Here is a 13,926-nt window from a genome sequence, read left to right as displayed (position 1 = left end):
GACATCCAGGTAAAACCGACTTACAAGAAAACAGTGAGAGGATGTGATAGGAAGCAGCATCCCTTCTCTGCAGGCTAGATAACATGTTAGGCAGCTCCCCATGAATTCCCAAAATATTTTTCCAGACTGCGTTCCCCAAGAAGTCCCAGAGGAAGCTGGTGGACAAATTGCGTGTGCCCAACAGAAACGCAGCTTCTTACAGCCTGAAGTGTTCTGTCAGGGCAAGCAGCATCACAGCACCAACGACGGAGGTGAAGTAGCTCTCGTCTACCTCCACGCTGAAATTCAGCTGCAAGCTCTCAACCTTCCCAAGTGCTACTGCCTTATATCCAGATGCATTTTTCATTTATATTGTCCCTTCCACAAGGGGGATGAATCCATTCACTTTTATCCAGTTAGAGGGGTGAATTCACAATGAAATAGAAGACTAAGACAACAGAAAGATTCGCTGTCTTGAATAACCTCAGCAGAAAAAAGCTACTGAAACATGGAGGAACTGGAACCACTATCAACACTTGCCAAAGCTGGATGTGGGCACAGTGCAAGCTTCTGTCTCGCCCTCCTCAGAGGAAAGTAACACTTGGAAGGTGATGCAGAGGCCCAGTAGTTTTGCAAGATCTATTTTGACAAAAATTTACAGCAGGAATTGAGATGCTGGTATGATGCGGCACTCTCTGGATGCTTTGTAACTTGGACGTGTGTGTGGAGAGCGCATACAATTGCACACTGTGAGCTCACCCAACATCTATCTTTGCACACAGACGAGCGGAACGGTAACTCATTAATACCACAGAAGTGAGTTTTGAGAGGTCTTAACACCTTTGGGTAAAGAAAAAAATGACTGATCAAAACTCTTTATCTATTTATATGCCTGTTCCCCACCTCCCACTCCAAGACTACTCTCTTCCTTTGGTGTGCAAGAATAACTCATGAAAATATTCAAAGAAACGGAATGTTTTAAAAACAGAACAGATGCTTTCAAATGAGAACAGATTCCAAACATTTGATATTTTCCTGAATATTTGCTTACCACCCTTATTTTGTTAGGGAAAAAAATACAATACACAAATACTTGATGCAGCTACATACAAAAGCCATCCAAATTTCACACTCCACAATCTGTAGATGATGATTTTTCCGGGCATCTGCAGCTTGGCACAGCATGGAAGCCAAGCAGATTTGTTGCTGAAGCAGGCCATAAATTATTTAATAAGAAATATATTTAAGAATAACGCTTCCATCTCTCTCCCGCACAGCAGCTGCCGCTGTTGCTGTGTCTGTGCGAGCGGCTGCTGCTCAGGGATTGGCCACCCCGGCACGTCTGTGCCATTGGCTATATTTACAGGCTGCGTCACCGCTCCAGTCGATGGCGAGATTTCAGAAATAGGTGTGTGCATGTTTATCAACCCCAGGCAAGCGAATGCCATCATGTTTCAGCTCAGTCAGAGTAAAAAACTTGACCAGAGAGAGTTAATTAAAAGGAGTTATTTGCAGAAGGCAACCCTGCAATAACAAGTACTACAGGCTCAATCCTGTAGGCACTTAGGAGGTGAAGGGATTCAGCACGCTGCAAATTACTGTAATCGTTCAGATTATGGAAATGTTCATACTAGATCATAAATCTGTTATTCATCTTCAGGCAACTGGGTTGAGGATGATTTTTTTTTTTCCCCCTGTGGGGAACGTTCTGTAAATGAATTCAAATCCAGCTTCCGTCAGACAGCTCCCTCTCCCTTGCTTCTAATCGCTTTCTTGTTACACGGTAGCTTTGAGACTTGACAACACAGATTCACAGTGGCCTTGGTTACTGGTTTCATACATATTCAGATATATTGTGCCTCTACAGAAATCAGGTTTGCTGCAGGAAGGTCCGATATTTATGCATTATTCTGGAAAGAAAGGTGTGATGGGCTACATCTTATGTGCAAAACAGCTGTGTGTCCAGGAGGAACAATTCAACCCCTCATCCTTGTTAAGGCAGTCGTATTTGCATGAATATACAAGCAGACCAAAATGTACTGCAAAATAGTAAATGGTGCTTTTTGCCTGTGCTTCTCTGACCACAAAACAAAACCAGTATTCATTCAGATGTATACTTGTTAAGAAATCCTTGCAGTTTTCCTTCAGCATATGTAACGTACAGTTCAAACGTCACGGTCCTATCTTCAGTGGCAGAAATAATGACTACAGTTTGCTCACTGACGCCACCGTGTTCTCAGGCACACTGTTCTGCTCTGTGCACCTGTGGACGTGCACCAGCAAAACACCTGTAGAGCCAGTAAACAGTTTACGCTTGGTAAAACCACATGCAGGCATCTAGTTTGGAAGCACTCACTTGTATTCATCATAAACCTCCTGCTTGGGAAGGGATGTCTCAGGGTGCTCCTCCAAGGTGTTCCGTATCCACGAGAAGGCGTGCATCTGCTGGGCACGGCTGGACGACATGGAGATCTGATCACTAGTGAAAGAAGAAGCAATACTGATGTCAGCTTTGCTCCATAGCTCCTTGAACTTAACTCTTACATCCAACAACTCTTAAATACAGACTCTACCCTCCAGTTTTTGACTGATACACAACCATGAGTAGACAGTGGTGGGTGAAAGTCCTCTTACTTTCCCTCTTAAGTTTATTGTTCCTTACTGACCACTTCTAATCTTTTGCCCATTTAGTTCGCCAGCTGCCCTTTGGAAACACCCAGCTTTCCCAGGAGACGCTCAGAGAGCTTGCTGTAGGCACTTGCCTACCTACAACCATCCTACTGGGAACATACAGTAATTTTGTGATGTTGTGGTCTGCAGGCTGGTTTTCTAGATCTTCCTTTACACAAACAAGTGTTACCAGAAATACCACCAGTTCCTTCTTTCCCCCACCATCACGTTTGTGTTGCTATATTATCACTTCCTACATAAACAGTGCAGGAATGATCACGCTTAGGCTGCAAAACGCATTCTCTGATGACTCTTGCATTTAGGAGGTTTGTATTTACAAGCTATTAATGCATTAAAGATTCAAAAATTTAAAAAATCAAAACCCAAACTTCAGGAAGAGAAGAGTCCTTAATGTTTAATAAAGGCCATTTCTACTCCCAAACGCACCACGTGAATGGCCCACGTGAATGGCTCCTCAGCAGACAAACGCCACAGGAAGTGAAGTAAGTTTTCAATACTAGCTGCTCAGGTTTACACACTCACATGCATACCTTTTGTCTCCATTGTTGGGACCCGAAGGCAGCTGAAGGTAGAGGTAGAGTTTCTCTAGGTCTGTAAACTTCTCAACTTCTTGCTGGATAACAAAGGGGTTTTGGTTTAAAAAAAAAAAAAAAAGGGAGAGAGCAGGGGGAAAGAAAGCAAACAATAAGAGTTGAGCTTGACAGCCAAAACTGTCATCCAACAGAGTACTCCTAAGTAACATAATTTTAAGCGAGACAGTATTTACTTAAGTGGAAGATCACGGCTGTGAGTGCTCTGGGACTAGAAACATGATTTTCTGTTTCATTTGCACACCATCACACACTAGCAATGGTCACCGTGACAAAATTCACATGCAACAAAAGCAGCACCTGGAAAAACGTCAGTAACGGATCACTTGTGTAACCAGACATGTAACGTGAAAGCTTAATCCTCTCAGAGCACACATGAAGCACCTCTCAGAACACAGCATCAAAAACCAGCTACGCTGTAACAACACAGATGTCAGACCCCATCCTGAAATCCACTACGTGTTAACAGTTAAGCATCACAGACTGCAATTAAGACATTTTAAAATTTATCCATATAGATGTACATTTTTATTTCCTTTAGAAATCAGAGTTATTGAACAGGTATTGAGACACACCATCCAGTTAACACGAATCCCAGTGATGCCAGACTCCTCCCTCCAGTGGATACCAGCTGAGGATCATATATAAGGAAGGGCTTTACTGCAGGTATAATACAGTGATCACTACGTATGAATTAGCTTTTTCTCATCTAAAACCAGCTACAAGAACTTACAAACACTAGGGAAAATCAGTTGGGGTGATACACTCAGGCCTGCTCAGCAGCAGCAGGAGTAAAGCAATGCAGCAAGGAGCAAGCAGGTTCTCCTTCAGGAAGATGCCGCAGGGGCAACCCACGAGGTGATGCACCATCCAAATGCAGGCAGAGACTCGCACCATCTCTTTTTAAGGCAGAATACAGGTTCTGGATGACAGTTAATTCTCTTTTCCTTTATCAGCGTCTTACGGTCAATACAACATTTTCCAAAAGGAAGAGAAAAATCAAGAGAGCAAGACCAACAGGTAGTGAGACCTGGCTGTTTACCTCAGCAAAGAGCAGAACAGAGTGCAGGGAAACTAAAAACCCAACCTTCACTTCAACCCTGGGCTCCCTAATGCCCCCGTCACACCCGGATCCACCTCACTTCGGCCGGCACAAAGCAGCAGCAGCAAAGAGAGGCCGGCTCTCACTTCCCCTGCACTGGCTTTGCGCCCAACACATGGGGCCCATCCCTGACCTTGGACTCGAGGCAAGGAATGGTGGGATGTGCTGCCTGGGGAAGGGCACCGGGACTTGCTAACCCCCACCGCCTAAACCCACCACAGAACCAGGCTACCAGTGATGCACAGACCCCCTCAGAGCCAAGGGAAACACTTCCAGCAGCAGCCAGGTGACACACTGGAGTTGCAGCTTTTATAAGCTGCAGCAAACACATTTTAGTTTTTTTTAATTCTGAAAAAACCCTGAAATTTGCTGACACCAGTTTCTGCACAGCTCCACAGCAGCACAGCTCAGACCACCAAATATCCAGGAAGGTATTTCTTAATGGGTGCACTTTGTCAAATTCTTTGTTCCTCCCTTCCCGCATCAATCATAGCATTTGGACATTGAGTTTTCCTTTAACAAACCCATTCTTGAAAAGACCAACACCCTTCAAAGAAAGAATTTACAGAAAAATAATCATTTATTTATGAAAAGATAGACATTTAACAACTGCAAGAATACATGCACTTGTTTATTACGTCTCTTCTTCAAGGAGCTTGGCTGCTTTTTGTTTTAAGTGGCAAATGCCAAAGCAGCACACCGAAGGACACTGACTGGGCGAGATTCCTTTGGCATGGCTCAAGGCCAGGTTGGATGGGCCTTGGGCAGCCTGATCCAGTGGCAGGGGGTTAGAACTAGATGATCTTTAAGGTCCCTTCCAATCTATTCTATGATTCACGCTAATCCATACGGCAAGAGCATCCGAGGCAAAAACAAAACAACCCCCAACGACTCCGACACTGAGGTGGAAAACAATCTCTCACTGCCCAATCTAACGTGCCAGAGTGCAAAACAAAGGGTGAGGTTTTAAAAGAAACATTAAAACTTTCAACAAAAAATACTGCTATGTCTCAGTGTGCGGAGAGCCACGGAGGAAGGGTCTACCACACAGGTCCCATCCGTCAAACCCTTCAATTAAAAAAACAACAGCAAAAACCCAATAATACACACATAGAGAAAAAATATGTCTGGGATTATGTTTGCAGAACTTTTTCCAAGGGATGCGTGTGAGCCAGTGACTCTCTCATCAGCAAACCTACATTCCTAGAGCTGAGGATTATGGGTTTCTCGCATCCTCAGCAGAAGCAGAAGGATAGTGATGTTCTCTCACCGTTTCCACTCAAGCCCTGCTCCTCTCCATGACCAGCACTTTGTGCACAACTCCTCCAGCTCCCAGCAATGGCTGCGGGGAGGCAGAGCCTCCTCGGAACAGGAGAGTTAACAGGCTGCCAGGAGTCACAGGGAGTTCAGAGGTAATCCTACCTGGGTGATAATTAGATAAACCTAAGCTTATTAGATGCAACTGAATCTATTTACAGAAAACCATCGCAGGAAAGCGATAGAGCATGACAGTGCAAACAGATTGAGGAAACATCATATTTTGTTTAGTTTAAAAATTTGTTGGGCATTTTTTTTTCCTTAGGCTGTTTTCTCTAAACGTTTCCCAAACTCTCAAAACTTGGTTTACAGCCTCGGTAAGTACAACCTCTTCTTCAACCCCAGCTGCCACCCCCTAAAGTGCTAAAGGTCTGGTGAATGCAGTAAGAACTCTGTTCCTGCAACTCTCCAGAGTATCCAAACTTTCACATTTCTTAATGCTATCACAAAGAACTCAGGACTGTGAAGTAACATTTCAGCTGGCCTACTGACCAAGAAGAAAGATGCAATCACCCCAAGTTTTTCTTAGCCAAGTTAGGTGCACATGGAAAAGAAGAAAAAGAAACAAGAACACAAAATACACTATGAATTTTCTCTACCACCACCCCAAATGGGTCAATAGTATGGAAAAAACAGGTTGATAGAGTGGAAGAGTGTCAAAGCATCAAAAGGAAGACTGCGATAGCGGCATCATCTTGGACAAATTCCCCTTTGTGCAGCCATTAAAGCTTATGCTACAGTAGTTTTCAAACCCATACAGAACGTTAAATGTCTAGGGAATCTTTTTCTGCTACTTAGAAAGGATCAGAGTAAAAATTTTGCTTGAAGTTTCTTGACCTTGATTGACTGGTTCTATGAAATCAGATACAGACTGCCTAATTCTCCAAAGGCTATTTATAAGCCAGATTTCTTGAAGCTGTGTTACAAAAATGTGCAGCCATTCTACACTGCTTGCAGGGCTAAGGTGTGAAGCCATCACAAAGCACCTCCTCCGCTACTCTTGGTCTTCCCACGTTATATTTATCTCCTGTAACTGGAACCATGTTAAATTAAGGAAGATTCAGTGAAGATGGAGTGCAAGCAGTGTTCTTAATTATTTTCACAATTTGGCTTCAATTTAGCCAAAAATACATCAGGCACTCAACACATCTGAGTGATCTGAGATAGAAAAAACTAAGGACAAGGTATTAGACACCTGGAGTTACAGCTAAGTGAAGTCTTTCAGTAACATATAAAGGAGCAGAAATCTGATATTTTTGTTTTGACAGTTAGCAAATATAGTTTGCTAAAGAAATGCACACAATATACAGGAAACAAATTAAACAAGAGATTCGTTTATATTTGCATTATCAGTAGCCACACAGATCTGCTCCAAATGAATGTGTCCTTTTGCTGCCTGAGACAGACACTGAACACGTATCTCTCAGGAAGAGAAGCAACTTTCTTTTTCATTCTAACACACAGGTTTATGGAGCAAATAAACAACTGTGAAATAACCCGGATGACTAAAATGTTTTGGTGGTTGTTTTTTTAATGAAAATAGCAGGGTTTGACATCTGGTTCCACTCTGAGAGACACCAACTAGACACTGAAATTTCTTGCAGCACAAGGAGACAGATCAGTTAACACAGAAATGCAGTTAAGGATTTCATCTCTGCTACAGAAACATGAGTTTATTCATGTTCCTGCTTGAACCAGGGAATCTAGAGATCTGAATGCGAGTCTCCAGAATCACAGAACATCACTTAAGGTTTCAGGATTTTGGGGGGGTCAGTTCTCTCAAGCTGTTTTTCTCTGGATGCTGATCTACTGAAAAGTCACAAACATTAGGGAAGTTTCATCCTGAAGTTATCCAAAGGGATTACCTTGGGAAAACTCCAGGGAATGTGCTTTTCCTGGATTGTTTCAAGGAAGAACAGGACAAACTTTAAAGTAAGATAGCGGAAGAATATTCTAAGGAACAATTAGCAGAGTTACAATTTCTGTAACGTGCACAGTGGAAAATGGCCTTCAAATCTGAACTATTTCATACTTTCATAACGAAGGCAGAATCACAGGTTATTTGTGCTCTCGAGTTCTGGTGAAGGGGAGCTGAAGGCCAGAGGCAGTGCCACATGCTTTGTCAAGACTACTATTTTAGAGACACAGATTGATCTTAGCATTTCTTTCCACATTTTGAGTATTTATAGGTAACTATAGGCTAATGGAAATAAAAATGGCTTTGCCAACAGCAATGTAACTTGCATGTACTGGCAGAGTGGTTCTAAAACTCATCACACTTCAATAGAACAAACATCTACTATTTAACAATCAGACTAAGAATAGCAAAGTAGTCAAGCAATCATCTCCCCGCTTTGTGACTAGAGAAACAAGAAGCATAGGTTAAATAATTTGTTCAAGGTCAGATGGCTTCTTGGAAATATGATCAAGACAGAAAATAGCTAACAATTGACACAGAGCCTATTATCCTAAAAAAAGCTGCTAATAAATACATTTGATAAGTTTTATCTGAACAGAAGCAAGAACATATTTCAGGTGCTAAATATTCCAAACAAGCCCTAAAAACACATGGCAGCTTTGTACCGACAGTGTCCAAGCACAGCTGCCAAAGCTCCACAGAGCTTCTGCCTGTCTCCTGCAGGGCCAAAAAGACAAGTGACAACCTACCACCTTCTCCGCAGCAGGACTGAGGCACATGACTTCAGCAGATCTTACGTGCTGCTGCAGCCCGCATCGTAACTGCTCCAGCCATCAGCAGCTTTGGGTTTCATGGCCACCAACCCAGCACCCTCTCAGTAGCACTGACCCCTCTGCAGAGGGCTAAGGAAAGAAACCTTAACCTTATTGCTGAGCAATTATACAGAGCATACCATTTCAAAAATCAGGTTCAAGAGTTCACTTCGTATGTGGCAACAAATATAACAAGCGAAGTCATAAGAGAATCTACTGCTAGACATGTCTGCTACAGTTAAAAAGATGTTATAATGAATTTTTAATGGCTGTTTACACCACAATTCTTGCTAATTATCTTTTCTGAATTGCACGGCATACAATGATTTTCTTATGATCTTCCAGAAACTGACAGTATGTCAGAATTTAAGTGGTGCAGTATAACAAGTAAAAGGCAGGTAACTTCTGTTTCTTGTATAAGTAGTCACAGTTTCCATGCCCTTAGACTAGCTGTTTCTGCAGTAAGCTACCTCCACAACAAAGACTATTGCCATCACCTCCATTGCTTCTTCCTATTTCTTTCTTTCTTGCTATCCTGTGTTGAACTATGCAGCATTTGTGTGCAGCTCAGTGCACTGCGGCTGTGACTGATGCCACCAAACACAAAGGATAAGTGCAGTCATTTTTTTCTCTACTTTTTTTTACGATCGCCAGCAAACTGACCAAGTTGCAATGCTTTAAGGTATCATCAGGACCTCCCAATAAAATGGAAAGCTAGTCCTAAATCTCTTACTTACAGTAAGGAGGGAGAGAAAGGACAGACACTATTCCTGAGTCTGATTCAAAAGCCTTGAAAAGATTTACATCTCAATCAAACATGTAAGAATGTGCACTTCAAGCAAAAGTTATGACCTGCCCCTAAGCGTGGAGTTGGACTCTCCGCAGGCAACTGGTACCCCAAGCACAGAACCACTACGACAAACCCGTAAACATTCCAACCTGCCATCTACCTTCTGCAGGATAAAACAGGCCTAAGTTACTCAGAGCTTTTCAGTCATGGTCTTTCAATTTATCAAAATTTTAGCCTGCCCTGAAGCTCTAGAAAAACACAAAAATGCAGGAGCCATTTGCCAGAATTCACCTTAACTTTTATTTCCTGAAGCTGTTCTGGCCTTGGACTTTTGTTTTTTAAACTACTTGAACAGCTTTAGATCTACCTTTGCTAACCTAGACTGGCCTTCCCACTGCTGACAGGACTCCTCTGAACTCATCAGCAGGACACAGGAGGAGGCATCTGGAACAGAAAATTAGACTGCCAGGACACTTGCTCTGTTCCAAGTCAAGCGACGGAGACTGCTTTGCATCCAAGAGCACTACTCTGAAAAAAGAGCTTGTCCAGCCAGGGGATCAGACCTAGAAATGAGTGGGTTCACACGAACCGGTAATCCCTATCCGGTGCCCTAAGTCTGCAAATCTGCACAATGTAATGCACGAATAGTCCTAGTGTAACTTCATTTTCTTAAAACAGATTTCCAAGAAGCAGATGATGGGTTAACTTCCTACTTACGCCCTCTCCAATGCCACTTCGAAACACCTACTCCACTTTCCACTTTTTACCACAGAACAGAAGAGTTAGAAGTGTTTTAGAAGTGCAATTTTGCAATTTGCCCTTTTGCCACTGAAGACTCACATCCAAAAAAATTAAGACACCTGCTTTGCATCCACAAATGTCAATGAGGAATAAAGTGGACAAAAATGACATCTTGGACCACTATTTTAGCTGGATGCATCCAAGAATTTTTAAGTATAGGCAAAATTGGGTCCCAAGTTGGCTTACAATACAACAATATAACTTACTTTAAGCCCCTTACCACAACAAATTAAGATAACAATTTAAGGAAAGAGAATTCAGTGCCATCTGAATTAGCCTTTGATAAAGTGCATTTAAGGAGCACTCTTGTTTAGCTCAGCCGTACAGCTGAACAGATTTTATCTGATAGCATCCAGATGGTTGTCTGTCATCTTTTTATCGTACCCGCTGGTTCTTCTGGATGAAATGCCGAAGGTAGAAAGTCAGAATAAGCAGTCCCTTCCAGTCTTAAGATTTATGACCTCAGACTCTAATTTAAAGAAACGCGCAACCTGCTCACTATCAAAATCAAGCAAGCAAGCTCTATTTCTGAGTTAGTGCTAGATATTTGCTTCCCAGAAATAATCTCTGTGTTGGTTTTGGCTGGGATAGAGTTAATTTTCTTCAGAGTAGCTGGTATGGGGCTGTGTTTCAGATTTGTGCTGGAACTAGAGCTGATACAGGGATGTTTTAGTTACTACTGAGCAGTGCTTACACAGAGCTAAGGTCTTTTCCGCTGCTCACCCCACCAGCGAGCAGGCTGGGGGTGCACAAGAAGCTGGGAAGGGGCACAGCCAGGACAGCTGACCCAAGTGACCAAAGGGATCTTCCACAATATATGGTGTCATGCTCAGCACAGAAAGCTGGGGGAAGGAGGAATACATTCAGAATGATGGTATTTATCTTTCCAAGTAATCAGTGGAGCTCTGCTTTCCTGGAGATGGCTGAACACCTATCTGCCAATGGGAAGCAGGGACTGAATCCCTTGTTTTGCTTTGCTTACATGTGCAACTTTTGCTTTACCTATTAATCTGCTTTTATCTCAATTCATGAGTTGCCTCAATTTTACCCTTCTGATTCTCTCCCATATCCCACCGGATGGGAAGTGAGCCAGCGGCTGCGTGCTGCTTAGCTGCCAGCTGGGGTTAAACCAAGACATCTCTCATGGCTGTCTAGATCTTGTTTTTAAAGCACAAACAAAGGTGTTCACGCCTTTCCGTCTTTAAAAAAAGGATATACCTCTCTGCCCCAAGTAAGTACAGTGGAGCTAACGGGACCTGTAGTGCCGCACGTTTCTGGAAAGGTACCTGAGATTGTGTGCAACTTTTGGGGTTAACACGATTTAAAGGAAAAATACACCAAGCCAAAAATCTGATAATGATGATACTTTCGAGATTTTCACAGATCAGCACATTAGTCCGCCAGGTTTTATGCAAACTAGCAGTTCAATCGCATTCCTTCTTAAAATGCAACACCAGCCATGAATTAACCGATTCAAAAAAAACAACAACAAAAGCAATAATCATTGTCATTAAAGGCCTAAAGAGCAATGGAACTTGCAAGCAATATTAGCTTCTTGCGTATGGTGATCTGCACAAGAATAACCTTGCATTTCATAAACTCATGCTTACAAAAGCGGGAAGTCATTTTTGTGTTGTACCCATACTGACAGTTCTACAAGCAGCAATCTTGCTGCTGGCAACGAGAGGTCAACGCTTCCAGGGAAAACAAACACCAATCCCACATCTGGTATTTTTTCAGCAACGGGAATGAAATTTAGTGGTAGTACCTTAAACACTGCTACAGAAAGGCTTCACAATAGCTGTCAGCCTCCAGACCCATCTATTTTGGTCTTGCGGTTCATTAAATATTAAAAAGCATTCTGGAGTGGTACTTACCAAAATGCAGTCCACTTTAGATTGTACAGTTTTGCTAGACGTGAGGGAAGAAAGAGAGAATAAAAATCTTGAATTAATCTAAACAGCAATGACAAAAATATTACACAATAGAATTTCTATCGCTGTACTACACGCATAATCTCCTGCTGTGAAATATCCTGTTAGTCTACGGAAAAACACTCATCCAGCTATTTTTTTGTAGAAAGTCCCCCCAAACTTAGCCGTCTGTTTGAATTCTTGCTGGTTTGCTCGTTTATAGAGGAATTATATTTTTAAATAATATCATTGCAACTGGGGACTATTATCCCAAGTTGCAAAGCAGCCAGGATGGATGTCACTACTTTTATTGTAAGCTGTTCCACACTTGTTCATCTGTAAACACAATCAACACCTCCCTCTCCCCACGCTTCAGTAAATCCCACCACTTCAAGGCATTTATTCCTAGCTTTCCAAAGCGCTGCTACAAAGCAGACAACTGGTATCCCTCTGGCACTTAGGAGTTTTCCATGTTAGCCTCACCACCTCCCAGTCGGCTTATTAAGACACAGGGTGGGGACTGAATTTCAGTGTGCCATAAATGACCTCTGTACATGCGCCGAGGAGTGCAAACAGTGTGGAACTTGTTATATTTCATATAAATAAAATCATAAGCAGCTTTTGTGCTTCTCAAGAGCGCTGTATTTCATGTGCTTGGTCTGATGGCATCAGCTGAAGACATTTTATCATTGCTCTGAAGAGGAGCAGGAGCTTTAGCATGCAAACAACAATCTATTGCTGGACACCTACTGAACAAGCAACAAACAACAGTTTTCAGAGTTCATTCTTTTTCCAGTAGAATAAAACATAATCCAATCTCCTGTTTACACAACAAAAGATCTCATTTCCAGTTAATTTACTTTCGTACAGGTGCTACCACATTCAAAGAAAGACCAGGTAAGGTATATCTGATGGATATACTAAAATCATAAGTAAGAAACAAGCAGAATAAACAGCTCTAGTGTCTGGTGTTGACAGGAACAAAAGCTACTAAAGCAGCATCTACTGTTGCATCAGATGCTCAAAAAGGCAGGAGCTTGGCTGTCCTGCTTGTTACACCACCTAATTTTGAAACCAGACTGTCTAAAAATCTGTTCTGCAGGAGCTGCTAATACGAACACCCCTTCCTATTCAAGAACTGCATATGCTATCGTGACAGAATACAATAAAAAATTTCATCAGGTGAGACTGTATGACAAGACTACTGAAGCAGACACCTCGGCAGACATCCACTTCAGCTGACCTTGTGCAGGAGAAGACAATCAGATGGGTGGACACTTGGGAACACCCAAGGGAAGGAGGGAGTAAAGCAGAGCTGCTGAGATTTGTGAGAACAGGGAATGCTAAAGATGATGAAATGGGAACTTTTCCTTGCCTTGGGAAAGAGACTTAAATCTACTGTAGCAACTGAAGAAGTTGTCACTTCATCCTTCAAAAACTACCACAGAAAAGTCAAAGGACACCAAAACCTGGAAACCTGCTGCTGCTGAGAGTTATCACTGCACCTGACCCAAAGCTGACCAAAGCCTGCTCCAGCAGCATTTCATAGAATCATGGAATCACCAGGTTGGAAGGGAACCACTGGGTCATCGAGTCCAACCATTCCTAACACTCCCTAAACCATGCCCCTCGGCATCTCACCTTAAACACCGTCCCTTAAACACCTTCAGGGAAGGTGACTCCCCCCCCTGCTCCCTGGGCAGCCTCTGCCAACACCCAATAACCATTTCCATGAAAAATTTTTTCCTGATGTCCAGTCTGACCCTCCCCTGGCAGAGCTTGAGGTCATTCCCCCTTGTCCTGTCCCCTGTCACTTGGGAGAAGAGCCCAGCTCCCTCCTCTCCACACCCTCCTTTCAGGCAGTTGTAGAGAGCAATAAGGTCACCCCTCAGCCTCCTCTTCTCCAGGCTAAACAACCCCAGCTCTCTCAGCTGCTCCTCATCAGACTTGTACTCCAGCCCCTCACCAGCTTCATTGCTCTTCTCTGGACACACTCCAGAGCCTCAACATCCT

At 42.8% G+C, this 13,926-nt stretch overlaps 1 protein-coding gene across 1 annotated transcript in view; it reads right to left on the bottom strand.

Annotated features, from left to right (window-relative positions):
• RFX7 (regulatory factor X7) overlaps window positions 1-13,926 on the bottom strand; it is a 54,230-nt gene that overhangs the window by 18,356 nt on the left and 21,948 nt on the right. The window contains exons 2-4 of the mRNA XM_054077739.1: window positions 11,878-11,911; window positions 3,201-3,283; window positions 2,336-2,458 (exon numbers count right to left, since the gene is read on the bottom strand). Of these exons, the coding sequence (XP_053933714.1) occupies window positions 2,336-2,458; window positions 3,201-3,283; window positions 11,878-11,911 (240 nt within the window). The remainder of the gene's footprint in view (window positions 1-2,335; window positions 2,459-3,200; window positions 3,284-11,877; window positions 11,912-13,926) is intronic.

The sequence above is a fragment of the Cuculus canorus genome, chromosome 12 (assembly GCF_017976375.1).
Source record: "Cuculus canorus isolate bCucCan1 chromosome 12, bCucCan1.pri, whole genome shotgun sequence".
NCBI lineage: Eukaryota > Metazoa > Chordata > Aves > Cuculiformes > Cuculidae > Cuculus > Cuculus canorus.
Note: the sequence above shows the minus strand (reverse complement) of the source record. Positions and strands in the feature narration are given on the sequence as shown.